The sequence below is a fragment of the Sipha flava genome, unplaced genomic scaffold, assembly GCF_003268045.1.
Source record: "Sipha flava isolate LNK unplaced genomic scaffold, YSA_version1 176_pilon_pilon, whole genome shotgun sequence".
Taxonomy (NCBI): Eukaryota; Metazoa; Arthropoda; class Insecta; order Hemiptera; family Aphididae; genus Sipha; species Sipha flava.
Genome location: NW_020272062.1, coordinates 3493105 through 3511226, shown reverse-complemented (window position 1 = coordinate 3511226; position 18122 = coordinate 3493105). Strand labels below are relative to the sequence as shown.

Genomic DNA, 18122 nt, shown 5'->3' with positions numbered 1-18122 from the left:
GGGCGCCCACAGATGAAAATTTAGGAGGGAGATAGCATCAATTTTTATTAATAATCAAACACGTATATACTAATTAAACACTTTTATTAACTAATTGAACACAAATTGCAATTTTATTTTATTTTTCCTAAATTCAGCAACAACTTTTTCAGCTAAATGAAGTTCTTCGATTTTTTTTCTGTGTAAACTTAACATACATATTTTGGATAAACGATTCTCATACATTGTTGAACATAACCAGCTATAAATATTAATACACCTTGGTACCAATTATGATTTTGGGATTTTGGGATATTTAAGTTGGATATAATTATTTTGAATAACTGAAATACTAGGGAGGGAGTTGTCCCCCCTGAACCTGCTTGCGAGCGCCCTAGATTGTATATTTGTTATTTTTGATTTGAGCTGGGAGTGACATAACTTTTACGTAGTATGGTGAAATTGAAAGCGCAAAAAAAAGAGATTAAATTATATAAGATTTTATTTTAATTACTTTGTAACATTTTAAAACTGATTAAATTTTTATATGTTCAATATAATACCCACACAACTTAAGTATTTAATATGTATTAAAAGAATAATAAAATATTAAAATATTTGATAAATGTTTAACATCCATTGGTTATACATTTTTAAACATTGAATTAAGTATTATACATTTATACAAATTTAAATTTGTATTAACTTTTAAATATTTGTCTTTGAATGTCAATAAGTTCTTATTACATATTTCAGGTTCAACATGAAAAATCAAATATATATTCGATGTTGTATTAAGTTTTTATTTTATATATTAAAATTCCAATTATACATAAATATTGTTTCAAACGTTATGATTAATAAATTCTGTGTGGGTAATATGTATGTAATTTTTTTTATCCATCAAATTTAAATTTTCGTAATTAAATATTAAACAAAAATTATAGTAAATTAAAATTATCTTCTATGTGTATTTTTAATAACATAATATATGAAAGCTATAAACAATTTTTTCTGACGATTTGTATAAAAAACCTCAGGAAGGACTATATGAGGTATAGGTCATTTACAGGAAAATACAAAAATATTAAAAAATAGTATATTTGTTATTTCTTTATAAATATATAATATAATATAATATATTTTCAATGTATTAAATCGAGCTGCCTATATTTGATATTGTATAGGTTTCCAGAATATATAGCATAGTATTCAATACATAAGTACATAATATTAATGTAGATTTGTTCTTTACGTCATATTAATATTTAAATCTTTTTTCTGTTTCTCACGTATTGGGCGAATAATTTGATAAAAAATTATCTATTTTTTTCACAGGAAGTGTAAAAATGATCTTTCCCCTGCATTTCATAATGAGCAACTTGCACACATTACTAGTGGTTACGTTTTTATGAAAAAACGGTTATCCAAATCGATTCAAGTATAAATGTAATTTAATTGGTGTTATACTGTTATATAAGTATTAGTATTAATATTTATATAAGTCTATCATTTTAAATATAAATATGTGGGGGTTAATTTAAAATTTGATAAGTTGCATATCAAATTCAATATTTAATGAAACATTCTATAAAACCATTTGATAAAATTAATTAAAATAGAAAAAGGGTCAAAACCTCTACTCTCTAACTTCTGCTTTTTTTATAATGGTACTGTGTACATAATACACAATTTGTATACACATATATACATACATTTTATGCCATAGTAAGGAAAATCAAATATATTTTTTATTACATTGTAATCAATCGAGTACATAAATTAAATTTTAAATAAATAATATATTACATTGAGTTCGATAATCAGCATTTGTACTCGTATTCATATTTTTCTTACTATTCATATTCATCGAGAAGACCTCGAGGTCTGTATCATTGTTAATGGTTTAATCAGTTATCAAAAATAGAAGATCATACGATTTATTTATTTGTATATATGCTTTACCTTTTCCATGACACTAACCCCTTCTTCGAAATGGGACTCGATTGGATTACACTAACAGTGGAGTGGGCTTAGTTGGAAATCGTATGATGCAATTGGATGATAACACGGTAAGCGACCGCGTAAAACCGAACATTTTTAGCACTATCAAATTAAATGACTGTGCGCGTAGTCATCGTCTGTGTAATAACTACAACGCACCACTTTGGTCCAGAATTATAATTTGCTTGTTCCTTAAGTGTTATATATTGTTAAAACTTTAATCCCTGTCCCATCAAACCAACAAGAGCGATCACATCCATTTTTTAACGTTATAAAATTATTAATAATCAGTTAGTAGAATTATTAGATTAATTTGTTACCTAACAAGATAAAACGTAATTCTTTGCAGGTAATTTTTTTTTATAGTTCACTTTAAAAAAATATAAAACATTTAAGAACTTAAATAATAACACAGAGAACATACTCATTCCAATTAAACTTGTAGTTCCGGATTTACTATTTTTGATTTAAATTGTCGATTGTTATTGAATAGGTTGTACTCGATGGATCACTTAAGAGGCCATGTTGCTGTAGTAACCGGATGCAGTGCTGGCATTGGAGCGGCACTGGCAATGAAGCTAGTCAAAGCTGGTCTTATCGTCGTGGGATTGGCAAGAAGGATTATTAGACTTCAGGTCAGTATTAATAACAATGCTATAAAGCCAGACTAGATCCAAATATATAAAATTGTACTTATTTAGAAAAAAATTATAATTGTTTATTGATCTAAACACAAACTCTCTTTGAATAATTATTATTAATCTAGTTTTAAGTATTGTATATCATTTGATATACAATAGCACCTAATAGGATCTATATAGCTATATATATCATATATATATAGCATCGTTGTGATTTCTGTAGTTTGATTTTGTACTCAAAACTAGTCGATTTTGTTAGACTTTAAATTTTAAGTGAGTATTATAAAGTATTAGAGAATTACAATTTTGTAAATTTCAGTCAATTAAGAATTTAAATTACTAAATATGATATTTTGGAGTTTTCGAAGTAAAAATAAAAACCAGTAATTACCACAAATTTTCAAAATTTTATTTTAGGTCGACCATCAGTTTTTCATAAATATCGACCAAATTATATAAATTATATGATTTTTAAGTGTTCTTAATTGTTGGAATGATAGCATTAACTTTAATTTTTATTTTTAAGAAACGATCAGTCTATAATGTATAAATTAAGAAAATATTTGCTATCTATTAATAAATTATTATTAACATGTAGTTTCCAATCAACTCATAAATCATAATTTTCACGGGAAAATTAAATAAGGATAGATTTATAAAAACGTCAATTTATAAAAAAACAGATATATATATATTTAATTGTCAATTATGTGATAAATATTATACATGGTATGAAATTAATACGAATAATTTTATATAATCAAAATATACTTTATCAATGGTTGAAATGTACTTATTTTTTATAAGTCTGGTAATAAAAGTACACCCTCTGCCCTACAGCTTTAACATTTTATTACAAGTTTACATTTATTATAAGGTTTATTATTTATTATCTGTTGGCGTAATTAGACACTTACTGCATTCAATTACCGTTGGATACGTGATAGCATTTTAAGATTTATTTTAAAGTAGAGATAAGATTCCTGAATGTTATTTAAATATCTAATATTTGAACATATATTTACCTAAATTGGTGAGAGGGTCAGTCAGATTTGTCTTATTTTTTGAAAAATATACTGTAAAAGATCAAATTTTACTATAATATATATATATATATACTATTTTCTGTTAATATTGATTAACTATATCTTTTTTATTTTATGAATTAAAAATATAATTTATAAATAACCATAGCATTTAGCATTATAGAAAATATCGCTGAGAAAAAAAAAAAAAATTAATCAATAACATTAAACATTTGAATTACATATTAAATTATTATTTTAATTTTTTATTAAACTCTATTAGATGCATTATTATTATTTTTATAACTAGATGATTAAATGAAAGATAATTTATATATTATTTAATTATTATAGTAATAATGCACTAATTATAAATTATAATTTACTGTTATTTAATTATGTTATAAAAAAACAATTCAAATTTTTCTACGAATGTGGTTTATGTAAAAATCTGTGGAAAAAAATGAGTAGCTTATAATTTTTAATTGAGCGAAGGTACCTAAACATTATGTTCCTTGTCGACTGTCATATCATACAGACGTATCTATTGTAGTTGTTAGCGTTATTTTCGGTATTATGAGATGTTACAGTAAATCAGTATTGGCCGTACCTTATCTAAAGTACCATAACGTCGATAGTTCAAACAAAAAATATTACAGTGTTCTGTTCACCACTCAGTACCTAGGGATAGCAAAAAATGTTATGCTGATATATCGGTTCAGAAAATATCGATATATCGATAATTTAAAAAAAAAAATTTATAATATTTATTGTCTTTTTTTTGTTTGTCATTTTAGAGCTCGGAAGTTGATTTATTTTGCATTGTTTTTTAAGTGCTTAGATGATTTATTAGCTGAAAATTGTTTTCGATAGCATGTGACTTAACTTGAAATAACTTATTTTATATTGCATTTTCTAATTCTTTATTTAAAGTTTGTAAATACCTAGTGAAAAATCGAATCCAATTATTCTCTACGAAGGCTACAAATTTCAAAGTTTAGGGCTCATGAAAATGTAAAATACAAATGCAGATGAAAGTTACCTATTATTTAAAATTTTTTTTTTTTGGTTTGCCATTTTTGTATTTTGACAACATTCATTGTTTCACGGATGAATTTTTAGCAACACTGCCCGCTAAAAATGATTGGGTTGTACAATTTACCGACTATATTTTCGATAACTATATATTCCCGGACGCCATGTTTCCCCCAAATATTTGGGCGCAGTTTTTTGCTAGCTGTAACCGTACCAATAACGGCTGTGAAAGTTTTCATTCACACCTAAATTCATCGTTCTACTCTAGTCATCCTAACATCTTTAATTTTATTGAAGTGTTAGTAGAAATTCAATCAGATCAGAAATGTTTTATCAAATAGAGAAGCGATGGAATAAAAACTAAGAAAATATGTGAAAAAGAAGCATTTATAAGACAACAGATGATAAAGCTATCACAAAAAAAAATAGAGCAGTTTGATTTCATTAAATCATTACGTTTTAAGTTTTTACCCAACCAATAATCTAAAAAAATTTATATTACCATAACTTTAGACTATATGCACTTAATATGTTTAGGAGTAACAAAAAAACTTATTAATTTATGGTTAAAAGGTCCTTTAAAAACCCGTTTAAATAGTGTTAAAAGTACATTTTTGAGCAATAGTTTAATTGATCTTAAAAATGTTATACCTATTGACTTTCATCGGAAACCTCGTGGTTTCGATGAACTACCGAGGTGGAAAGCTACTGAGTTTCGAAATTTTTTATTATATTTAAGACCCGTAGTACTTAAAAATATAATAAATGAAAAATGTTATTTAAATTTTATGTGCTTACATGTTAGTATTTCCATATTACTTAGATCAAATATTAGTAATAATTTATTAAAGTTCAGTAAAAAACTATTAAACTATTTTATTAGTAATTTTATTTCTATTTATGGTCGCGAATGGGTATCTATCTAACCACAATGTTCACGCACTGCAGCACTTAGCGATGACTATTCTCGCTTCGGTTCATTAGAAAACTGCAGTGCGTTTCCATTCGAAAATCACATGAAAGTACTTAAAAAATATGTATGAAAAAGTAACCAACCCTTACAACAAGCGGTTAAACGTTATAATGAATCCACATGTTATAGTCTAAATTCAATTTCAACTGAACCTAATTTAAATAATTTCACCTTTAAAAATAAACATTGCGAAGGGCCGTTATCAACAGAGTTAAACAATTACTTAAATCATCAATATAAAATATTTATTTTTCATGACACTGAAACTCGAATTCACCATGAAGCTGATAATTATGTACTTATGACCGACGGTAATATTGTAAAAGTTATAAATATAATAAGTCAAATATCCAACAACGGTTTTATTTTAGGATATTGTTTTAAAACAAAAGAACCATTTTTTAAAAAAACCTATAGACAGTTCTAAATTGGATATTTTTACTGTTAATAATTTAAATAATAATTTAAAAAGTTAGTCTGTAGATAATATTAAATGTAAATGTATGATACTAAAAGTGAATTATAATAATAAGACCGTAGCTTTTCCACTTCTTCACACTTACAGAATTTAAAATAAGCGCCATAAATAATATAATTTTATAAATTAGTAATCCATCTACAATCTTGGCATTCCACATATTAACGTAATATAAATATTGTATTACACTTTATAAAATATATGAAATAGCAAGTATCTATAATTAATTTATGTTTTTTCATATGTAGTTTTTGTATTTATATACTTATATTAGGAGTACAAAATTAATAATTTAATTAAATATTTAGCTTTGTTATTTTGTGTTTTTATTGTACCTATAAATTATTAAATAATTTTAGGTATATATATATATATATATATATATATATATATTTTAATTAATTTTTTTTAATCGTATGTGATAATAATTATAAGTTATAAAATATTATTATATTAAATATAATAATAAGTCGTATTCATATAATCATATTGTATAAAAATACAATATAAAACACAAATTATTTTAATAACTGTACAAATATTAAGAACTATTATACCTATACTATATATTATAATTCTTGTTCGTTCAATTGTTGTATAATTAACATTTTTATTTGCATTCGTTGTTAATTGACTTTTAGTCGTTATAACTTATATTTGTGACTTTTTGAATAGTAAAAATAAAATGAATACCTATATTTTATAAAACTGTTATTTTTAGTCATCGCGTCATCGGCTGACGGTCTTATGTATCTTATCGTCGCGGTAGACCTTCCAGTCCGTTTATTAATGAGTGACGACTATCGGACCATTGTGTTGGAGTAATAAAGTTAATTTTAATATTATATATATTATAATATATATATAGGTTAGGGATCTGATCGATTATAAATACATCGATGTATAACATGCACAAATGGAACATAATATATTATTTATTTATACTTTATACTAAAATGCGACGCTCACGACCATATGGTATAAAATAGCGTTACCTACCTAATACGTATATATATACCATAAAATTCAAATACTTTTAGATTTAGGTTTAATAAGCATTATTTATGATACTCTATTTAAAGGTTAGTCATTGTATGTTTATTCAGCGTTTAATACAAATTAACTTTTTAATATTTATAATCTAACCTAATTCAAGTGTTTATACAGTATTAAACATTTACTTTAATGTAAATGTTTAATAATAAACACTAAATCAAGTATTACTGAATCTTATTTATCGAATATTCCAATTTCAACTCAACTTCAACGTTTATAGTAGTTTTAACATTGTAAAATTTTATGTGGGAAATTACTATAAATGCTGCCATTTTTACATAAATAATAATAAATAATAAAAAAAACACAATTTTTTGGGAGACGACTCAGCCAACCTCCTAGTGGTGTCTTCTAGGTAACGCTGATAGGCTGATATGAAGTGATAAATAAAATGTGGCCACAACTCATACGTCTGTTTTATAAACACGGGACGCAATTCGTACTTAATTTAACTCATTAACTCGTTAACTTAATTTAAGGATTGGGCCGCAATTCCAACACCGATAGTCAGAATGTCTGAATGTTAACAAAACTGCAAAAGTTATTTGAAAATAGTCAATTCACTTTACATACCTACCTATCAAGATTATTTATTTCATCATTAATTTTATCTCGTCATGCTTGTCCAATTCAAGTAGTGAATCGTTGCATTTACTTCATTATTCCTCCAGATATTTAAGATTGAAGCTTCTCTTACTGATAACATTTATCAGCTGATTTCACTGATAAATTATATAATCACCGTTGAAAAATCCATGAACCCCTGCATTGCAAGATCTTTAAATCATACGGATACAAACGTACATACCGCAGACATTTACTGTGGTGTGTAAAATGTGATGATGACATATTACTGTGGATCGTATCAAGTAACGTGACTAATAGTTCAGTATGCTTTATGTACCAATGATCATTCCATCAATTACAGAATTTTTTCGTAGTACAAAAAAATTAATTGTAATATCAGCAAGAAAGGCTCGATCACTTTTAAAAAATAGATGAAATTTTAACGGACTCTAGATTTCTTTCCAATTAAGATTATAGTGGCACATATTTGGACCAAAGTGAGAAATTATCATACGATGACGTGACCAGAGACTGTATTATATATTTTCCCATACAATTCATTCATATTAATACCATATTGTTCAATTGCATTATCGATCTAAATTCTAACTAATTGTTCTCATTTGTAAATTCACTTTTCAATAGATATAATTATTTTGTCCCATTAGCTCTCAAAATTTATTATATATAGTTTTATTATACATAAATATTGTTTCCAAACTAATATTTTAACATTGTAATTTTTTACATATTGTGTTATACTTTATTTTTAATTTAATCTCATTTTATCTCCTATTGATTATGTTTTATTGTTATATAACTAACTCGTAATTGTTTAAGTGCAATACATTTACATCAACATATTTTAAAAATTTTAGAACGTAATAGAATGCGGAAACAACATGTACTTTGTGATGTACATCAAATGGTAATATGAAATATTTCTGTATAGTGACTTCAGATTGAAATATAGTTTTCAGGAAAGATAGGGAATACTGAAAAACACATTTTTTGATGATTTTCAAATTTCCAACTCTTTCATTGTACGCTGTGAGTAATGTTCGCATTATGTAATACGCAATGTTAATCATTTACATTGTACATAATTTAATACTCTAATGTTTGATGATATTTCAACAACAGCAACAACCTTACCGATAGTTAGTATTCTAATAAATTTCTAAATATTATATTTTTTCTTAAGTTGATATATTGCAAGGGCGTACTCAAGGGGAGGGGGTTCGGATCCGGACCCCTCCCATTGAAATTTCTACATAGTAAATAATATAATAATAGTATATAGTGTATTTTAATTTTCCATTATCAGATAAAATAAAACTTTTGCCCCCCCCTCCCCATAAAAAAAATCCTGGATACGCTCTTGATATAATGTATATACATTTTTACGATCTATCCTTGCTCTCTCTAATTAATGTATGCTTAGAAGATTTATAAATAAACTGCACTCCTTATTATGTAGATTTTATGGTTATGGATTTATACCTATCGTGATAGATAGTCATATTTGAATTATCCACGTATAGATCAATAATATTTAGAAATTAGACTTTAAAGATGGTAATGTTAAAAGTTAATGTAATCTGTGCTAATTTTAAGTAGTAAAAAGTCCTTTGTCCTACAGAAAAAAAGTAGTATTGCATTAAAACCGGTTAAACTGAAACCAAAATTGAAACTTATTTTTATTATTCATAAGAACTAAAACCGATACCAAAAAAAATTTGTTTTTTTTTTTTGACTGGAAGCGATAAAATCGTAAAGGTTTCAGTTCTTGATTAAAACTGTCTTATACCGTTTTATATTTTTAAGGAGTTAAAAACAGCAATGGAGGAAAATAATATGGTTGGTAAATTTTATCCATTGGAATGTGATTTGACGAATGAAAATGACATATTGAAAGCTTTTAAATGGATCGATGACAACCTCGGTGGTATACATTTTCTAATTAATAATGCTGGAATTGTTAGAATATCTTCCATAATGGGTAAGAATTGTGATATTTTAAAAACAAAAACCACAATTTAAGTCAAAAATATCAATGTGTTATAATTATTATTTACGGAGATTGTTATTATTAATGACGATAGGAATTTAAAAAAAGACAATATTTGAAAATGTTTTAATGAAAATGTTGTCTGTTATTACTTAATTTTTAGATTATAAGTAAATAAAAACGAATTTTATTAATTTTTAAAATTTTAGATACTCGAATTTATTGATATCACATTTTAAGCCAACAATAAATAAATAAAATTGGGTATTATATTACGTAAACTTTTTAGTACTTATAATTGCGGAGGATTTGATTTTGAATTTTGTAGTACATTTGTTATAAATATAGTTTCGTGTTATACCCAACTTCAAACTTCAAGAGTTAAATTTAGTATTTGTAAACTTTTAGCTATGACGCTGTTAGCCCTCAATATATTAGTTTCAAATAAATTAGAAAAACAACGTAAGATAATATAACTTTTATGAATCCAACACTTTTGCTATTTTCGTTAGGTGGTTCTACGGACAATTGGCAAGAAGTAATCAACTGCAACGTTATGGCTCCAGCAATTTGTTCGAAAGAAGCTTATAAGTTAATGAAAAAGCATGACGTCATTCATGGACATATTATTCAAATTAACAGGTGAATTTTTTAAAATCGATTGTATTGTGCAAATTAAATTTATCCGTATGTAGTAAGCGAGTATTATGCACGAATGTGGAAATTTGTGTTTGTTTAATATTATTTAATTTCAGTATAACGGGCCATTCGTACTCAGTGAATCCGGGAAATAAGATGTATAACGCGTCGAAACAAGCCCTGAGAGTGTTAACTGAAGGTCTTCGTCACGAAATTGCTGCAGCCGGAGATGGTCATATAAAAGTTTCTGTGAGTATATCATCCAAACGTTGTAACGTGATTCACGGTTTCAAGACTAATGTTTTGGTCGAACGGACGAATAAAGGTTATATATAATAAAGGTTGCATATTTTGTTGTTTTGTGCGTATTCCATAATAATTTTCATAATAATTATATTTATATACCTACATGTTCAAATATTTTTTAGAGAAATGTTATCAATTTCTATATCATCGATATTAATTATTTTATATTATATTGTAGATATTGTACAGTAAACTTGTACAGTTTATATACATTAATGTACTATATACTCAAAGGTATAGATTGATTAATAATTAATGGTCAAACATATATACATATATTACATATAATTAAGCATGTGTATAATGGATGTACAAAAAAAACGATACCGAGATAATCAACGGAATAGGTTTTATTTCCATTAATCTTTATTTATTTTTATGTAGTAATTATGAGTACCTTTAATAAATTCTATAACAAAATTATTATGTGTCCGTTGGTAATTTTGTTAATATAGTGACTATATTATAGTGTAGGAATAGCAACTGGTGGCCCTCAAGCCTTTTTTATTTGACCTGTGCTATATTTACAAATTACATCATACAATTTTAAAATGTATCGTCTATACTCTATCTTATCAATATAACAATTGCTATCTGGTATTAAACATTGTTAAATATCTAAATGTCATATGTATATATACGTATAACTTTCAAACATTGCCGTTTGTACCGAACTATTTAACTATATCAGTTTCTTCGTATCATTCGCGTCGTGCTATTGTGCGTGTTGAATTTATTATTTCGATGTATATAAATGCTAATTAAAATTCATATTTTAAAATTACCTTTTTTTTTCCTATACTTTGATCCGCTGGATTTTAATTTTCTAAAAATTAGCCCTTTAATAACTTTGAGTTGCCCATCCCTGTTATAGTGTATGGTGTCGTCCGATATTTAATTTTATGCCATTCGCAGTGTTTGCTGTGTTTTGCCGTTCGTATCATTATTTTTACTAAATAAATGAAAATATATTTTCTAAATACGTGAATCAATTTTGTGGAGATTAATTTGCTACCGATGGTATTATGAAATCGAACTAGTATTCGTATGGGGGGAGGGGGGTCTAAGGGTACTGTATTAATTATTGCAATAAGTATGATGATGTACGTATGGACTTTGAAATCATGTGTCAACGAATATTCGTAACTTACTTTACAATATAATGAAATTATATAAAAACTAAAACAAAAATGTTCCCATAAATGAGACGTACCAGCAGAAATACAAATATTATGAATATAATCGTTAAAATCAGAAATTTTATCAATAAAATTGACAGTAATGGTTACGAATATTATGTAAATATTTAAACTACAGTATTATAATAAACTGTTTTAATACATGCAGAGCATCAGCCCTGGTTTCGTGGATACAGAAATATTTGACGCGGCCAAAATACATAAATCAAAATTGAATCCGTCTGTTACGCTGAGCGCAGAAGAAATGGCCGACATGATTATTTTTGTCATGGCAACCCAACCAAATATCTTGGTAATTATTACATAAATATTGTCGTATATTATGTGTTATATATATTTATGATAATTATATTGGTATCAGTGGCGTGACGAGCATATTTTAAACCCTTGGCAAAGTATTTAAACAATACTCGTATAACCAAAATGCTCGACATTAACACTTTTCACCGATGTTTAATTAATTCTTCGTCAAGTCGGTTTGATTTATATTCCAAGAGTACAGGTATAATTTGCAACACCTCGTTATCTACTCGTATAAGAAAATACATTTCATTGGCGATAACAATCATTATTTTACCATCTAGTCATTGGCACATATACGAGGATAACAGGTGATGCTTAGCACCCCTAAATTCGAAATTAGCACCTTCAGTTTATTTTGAGGTAAAAATATTTTTGAAAAAGGATTTGCGTTTTTGAGAATGAGTTTATTCCAGTTTGTATTGGTAATGCACTAACGCCACTGACGTAAAGCGTAAATACGTCGTACATGTATATATGCAATAGGAGTATTAGGTATTTGGGCTTATCCTGTTACCAATTTATAAAGCATGAGATCAAGTGATTATTTTTAGTATTCATTTCTGAAATACTTAATATCTTACTATTTATAATTTGTTTTTGTTTATCGTCTACCGATTTGATCGCATATTGATAAAAATAATTAAGTTTATTAAGATTATCTAGTTATAATAAATAAAATTTATAAATTTATAATTAAACAGTAAAACTAAAGAATGTTGTATCTATTATATGTAGAAGGGTGTGAGCAGTGCTAGATCTAATTGAGGAGAGGGGACTAGTGGGTATGATTTCCTCAGGTGCTGTTGGTATAAGGGCGCTCTTAAGTTAACGAATAATAAAAAAAGTTATGAACATACCATATACTTCTTCTTCTTTCATAAAGACGCTGCATTTTTATTAGCCCTGAGCGTCAAATTTCCTAGATCCGACACTAGATTTGAGTGGTTTACCCCCACGGATCACCTTTAGGTGAATGATTTTAGCACTCCCAATTTTTAAACTGAATGTGTGCCTATGATGCAATTAATTAATTAATTAAATTATTTAAATATAATTTGTTTATAAATGTATGAGCAAGGGACACCCACTCCCTTGATAGAATTCAAGTGATAATAATTGCATTAGGCAAACATCATTCACCACGCCACTGGTTGCGCATGTGTGGTGTTATTAACTATTACGGCAAAAATCAACTTTTTCGGTAAATATAAAAGTTTTTCTTATTTCAGATTGCTGAAATGATAGTTCTCAGCCGAGGTCGTACAATACAAACATATCCATCATAACGAAAGAGCTTTTATTCAGTTGGAGTTGTTTTACGCAGAGGTTTCCATTCTTCCAGATATCTTTCCGTACACGACTTTAATAATTTTAGTGCTTATGTTATTATTGTTATTATTATTATTGTTATTGTAAATATTGTTTACGGCTTATTATTATTATTACTTATTATTCTATAATAATAATTATTTATTTATTGATTTGAAAAATAAAATGGGTTTTATAGAAAAATTTGTTCGAGGGTTTTTAGACCAGTTTACTGTGCCGTATAGTACGTAACATCGTTTCCACCGAAAGTGTAAATTTTCTTTTTCCAATAAACGATACACTAACCTGACCGATAAGCATTTCAACATAAATTGCATCAATATTATTAATAGATACCCTAGTTTAGATACCGAGATAACTTTACCGAACAACTATCGTATACAATTTTTAAGGACTATTTATTATAAGTTTATTTAAAATGTAACAAAAAAATAGTATAAAAATATTAAAAATATTATAAATTTGAGTAAACACCATGTATAACTTGTATTTATATTAGATAAAATTCAAATCTCTTACTTATAATAATAATTATAACAAATTATAACTATTAAATTGGACACCTCAAAATACTGTATTGACCCTTTTAGAAGAAATATTAGTTCATCATTATTATACAAACCGAGAGGTATAATAATTACTAGAACAGAGTTCATATAAAAAATAACATAAAAACAATATCACGAAAATTAAACAAATTTAACATGCAAGCATTTTTTTTAAGTAGGTTAAGTTTTATGATATAAGAGGAGAGATATATGTAATAAAGTAGACTCTTATGGTGACTGTGTGATACGGTCATGGTAGTGAGCTGGCGTTCTTCTAAGTATTATTTTTATTTCTTTTTGAGTGTACGTATATACGTTCGTTTCAATCGACGTATACGACAAACTTTTTCGACGAGGTACCAGAAGTTCTTATACGATAAAAGCATTCCTTTAATCTACACACAGGAAATGTTAGACGATAACCCAAATGACAATTGGGGGGGGGGGGATTAAAAACTATTGTGAAAATAAAAACACAAATAACTGTATAATTGTTAACTAAACCAGGCCCTATTATTTGTATAATTTCGGACTGCACGCTTGATTTTACTGCTTTAAATGAAAATTTAGTTTCGCTACTGTCTTAGAAAAAAGAATATATATATATGCATTAAATTTTAAAAAATTCAATAATACTCATATTTCCTAGTAGTTGGCTTATTATTTAATTTTTGTTTTGTAGATCGTAGTGCACACTTTTACATTCGTGGTGCACATTGTGTGTCGGAGTGCACATAAAAATAGGGCCTGAACTAAACACAAGGCATATTAACCACCATTAATATAAACATAAAAGAAAGCAATACAAATATGTTAGATTTAATAAATAAAAATATGTTTAATAGTACGAGTAGATCTAAAAGAGAGATTCAATTTTTTGGGAACTTATACCACTTCTGCTTTAATGTCGCAATAAAAAAATAATTAAAAATCTTTTACACTAATGAAAAAATGTTAGAACAAAAAAAATCAAAAAAATTAAAAATGCTTTTGTGTCAGATCATAAAGACCTAATAAATTTAATAACAGAACTAAATATTTATACAAAAAACACTAAAAACAATATGAAATTTTTAAAAGATATTTTTTCAACATTTATAAATGAAGAAAAAAATAACTAGAAAAATACTATTCATGAGTATTCAAGGTATCCAAGAAATGATATACAATTTAATATCGGTAATCCAAAAACTTACAAACCATGAGAGAGATACAAATATTCATTTACACTGTAAATTAAATAAATTTCCATCGAGGATAATAAAAACAAAAATATTATATAATGATATAAAAAATTAAAAAGGGTAATTGAAAAAGATGGATACGAATTAACTATACCTACCTTTAGAAAATTTAACTCCATTCTATAATTTACCTATCACCGAGTGTCAGTTTTCAAAATCAAAAATTCTAATTAAAATTAAAATACCAATCCGAGAAATAATAGAAAATCAAAAACTATATCCAGTGGCGCACGCATGGGGGGGGGGGGGGGGGTGGGGTCCCCCCCCCCCCCCGAAATTTTCTCCAATATCTAGGTTAAAATTTACAAATTTTACAAGTTTGAAATATGAAGAGCTAGTATTGAATACCTAGTATCATTGATTATAGAATAGTCTATTCTATTATCAAGGCTATTATTTAAGTCAAAATAAATTAAGGATTTGCATAATGTTGTTAATTGTAAAATGTGTTATATTTTTACCTTGACCCCCCCCCCTTCCATTGATGGAGACGAAATTTTTTTAGATGATAGGTACGATATTAGCAAGGAGAGAAGTAGTTTCTTAATGTCGAGACTATCAAGGGTGTCGATTAAAAGACCATAATCAACTGTATAAAAGGTTTTCTTGAAGTCTGTGAAAATGGTATCGACCTATAATCCGGTTTCTATATTGTCCAAATTGTAGGTGGTTTAGGCTATTTGTGACCGTAGATTTCTCAGTTCTAAAATCCTGTTGGTTGTTATGGATTATGTAATTGATACTTCTTTTAACTGAGAAGTAAACAATGGATTCGAAAAGTTTTGCTAAGTGAGGAAGAATGGATATGGGCCTATAATTAAACACATCAGAGAGATCACTTGTTTTTAAGATAAGGGTGATCGAACCTATTTTCCAGACAATGAGAAAAATGTGTTCATTCAATAAGTGCCGAAAGAAGATATAAATAGGGTATGCCAGGGAATTTTGGCAGTTGTAGAGTAATTGTATAGAAATGTTGTCAGGATCGTTGGAATATTTGTTTATAGAGATTGAAGGGATAAGACTATATCATCACATGAGAAAGAACATTTTAAAGGGATGTCAAATGAGTACTTCTTGTTAGAATTAACATAGGGATAAGAAGACAGTGAAAGTTTAAAGAATAAGGAAAAAATGAGGAAAACCGATTTGCTGAGCTTATTGTACTATCTGCTATTTCACCTAAAAGGTGAACAGCGGAGGTTATAACAGAGTATTGCTTAAGGTCTTAAATGCATTTCCAGAAGTAAGATGGGTTTGAAAAGAGTTGTCTTCTTGTATCATTTATAAATGAATGATAGTTTGAAAGAGATTAGCATTTACATTTTAATCGAAGTTCGGAGAAGATTAATTAATTAGAGGTCCTATTTGATTTTTCAAATATTTTTTTGTGCATATTGTTCTTATTAATTAATGATTTCAGGAAAGAAGATATCTAACGAGGGAATTTCGGAATTTTAAATATCTTGATAGGGACGAATTTTTTAATTGAATTTAGATTCGCTTCATTAAATACTGTGACTGTGTCGTTAATTTAACAGTTACTAAAGGTAACAATCCAGTTGTACGAATTGAAGAAATTCGAGATAGAACCATAGTCCTCAACTTTGAAATTATAATATGAACGTATAAAATTAATTTTGGGCTTAATTTTATAATGTAATTTAATAAACAACGGGGAATGGGACGGGTCAGGTTTAATTAAAGGTAAAGTAGCTTTAATGGCTAATTGATTACTAAAAACAGAAAAGACTAAGTCAAGGATGTTTTCTTTGTTGCTGAAGATATGGTTTAGTTGAAATAAGTTTAGAAAAGAGAAAGAATCTATTATTAGAGAAGATTCCGGAGATAAAATTTCATAGGCTGAGAGACTAAACTTATTGGATGATCATAATATACGTACCAGGATAGTTACAATCACCGCAATTAGTGACAAAGATTAATTTATGGATTTTTATGAAATTCTCAATAGAGAAAATGTGAGATTCGATGGCAGAAAGTGATCTAGAAAGGGGTAGATCAGTAAAACCAATTAAAAGTGAGGAGTAATTATTGGATACGATGGCAAATACTTGTTCAACATCCGAAAAACTAGAAATAATTGGAGCTGAAATAGGCAGGGTAATAATGGGCAATCAGGATACCGCCACCTTTAGAATGGGTACCATTGTCAGGGTTTCTATCTAATCTAAATTCATTACATTTATGCAAATCGAAAATTAAAGATTCTTAAAAACAATAAGTATTAATCCAGAAGCTGGGTGCTATTACAGCGTCGTTTCAGAACGTGGAATTCGGTTTTGGGTAAAATGTATTAAAAGAGGGTATAAATGGATCCAACTTGAGTACAAAAAAATGAGATAGATAAAGAAAAGTTATGATAATTTACAAGTGCTACAACGATGCACCTGTAATAACGGTTGGCAACTAGCAATATATAAAAAATATATATATATATATTTTTTATATTGTCAAATATTACAAATGACCTGACATTTTAAAAGTCGTATCAATTTGCAATATATATTATTAACTAAGTAGTATTAAGTTATTTATTATTATAAAATCCATAGCCCATTAGTTCCCGAACTTTTTTAGGTCACGCATCTCTAAAATAAAAAATAATTAAATGCGCTTCCCAATAAAACATTTTTATTATTTTAATATAAACAAATTATTTTCGTCCGAAAAATATATAAGTATATGATAATACAATGTACAATATAAATATTTACCTTGATCCTCCCCTAATAGTTGCTTTCGCCTCTCAAGGGAGGCGCGCCTC

The 18122-nt window shown here is 27.2% G+C and overlaps 1 protein-coding gene across 2 annotated transcripts; it reads left to right on the top strand.

Annotated features, from left to right (window-relative positions):
• The first annotated feature begins 1891 nt into the window (after window positions 1–1891).
• On the top strand, window positions 1892–13640 carry LOC112680365 (farnesol dehydrogenase-like). Of its 2 annotated transcripts, none has more exons than XM_025550443.1 (7): window positions 1892–2051; window positions 2477–2618; window positions 9586–9760; window positions 10282–10411; window positions 10525–10657; window positions 12062–12205; window positions 13446–13640. In XM_025550443.1, exons 1-7 carry the CDS (start codon window positions 2041–2043, stop codon window positions 13500–13502), a joined length of 792 nt encoding a protein of 263 aa, XP_025406228.1. In that variant the 5' UTR covers window positions 1892–2040; the 3' UTR covers window positions 13503–13640. The 2 variants fall into 2 exon arrangements, with proteins under 2 accessions (XP_025406228.1, XP_025406230.1); XM_025550445.1 differs by lacking the exon at window positions 1892–2051 and adding an exon at window positions 2115–2332.
• Window positions 13641–18122: the final 4482 nt, after the last annotated feature.

Excerpts from the sequence above, each read along its gene's own strand:
- LOC112680365 (XM_025550443.1), top strand. Across the intron at positions 2,619-9,585 it reads GAAGGATTATTAGACTTCAG|GAGTTAAAAACAGCAATGGA; the intron begins GTCAGTATTAAT and ends TATATTTTTAAG. Across the intron at positions 9,761-10,281 it reads TAGAATATCTTCCATAATGG|GTGGTTCTACGGACAATTGG; the intron begins GTAAGAATTGTG and ends TATTTTCGTTAG.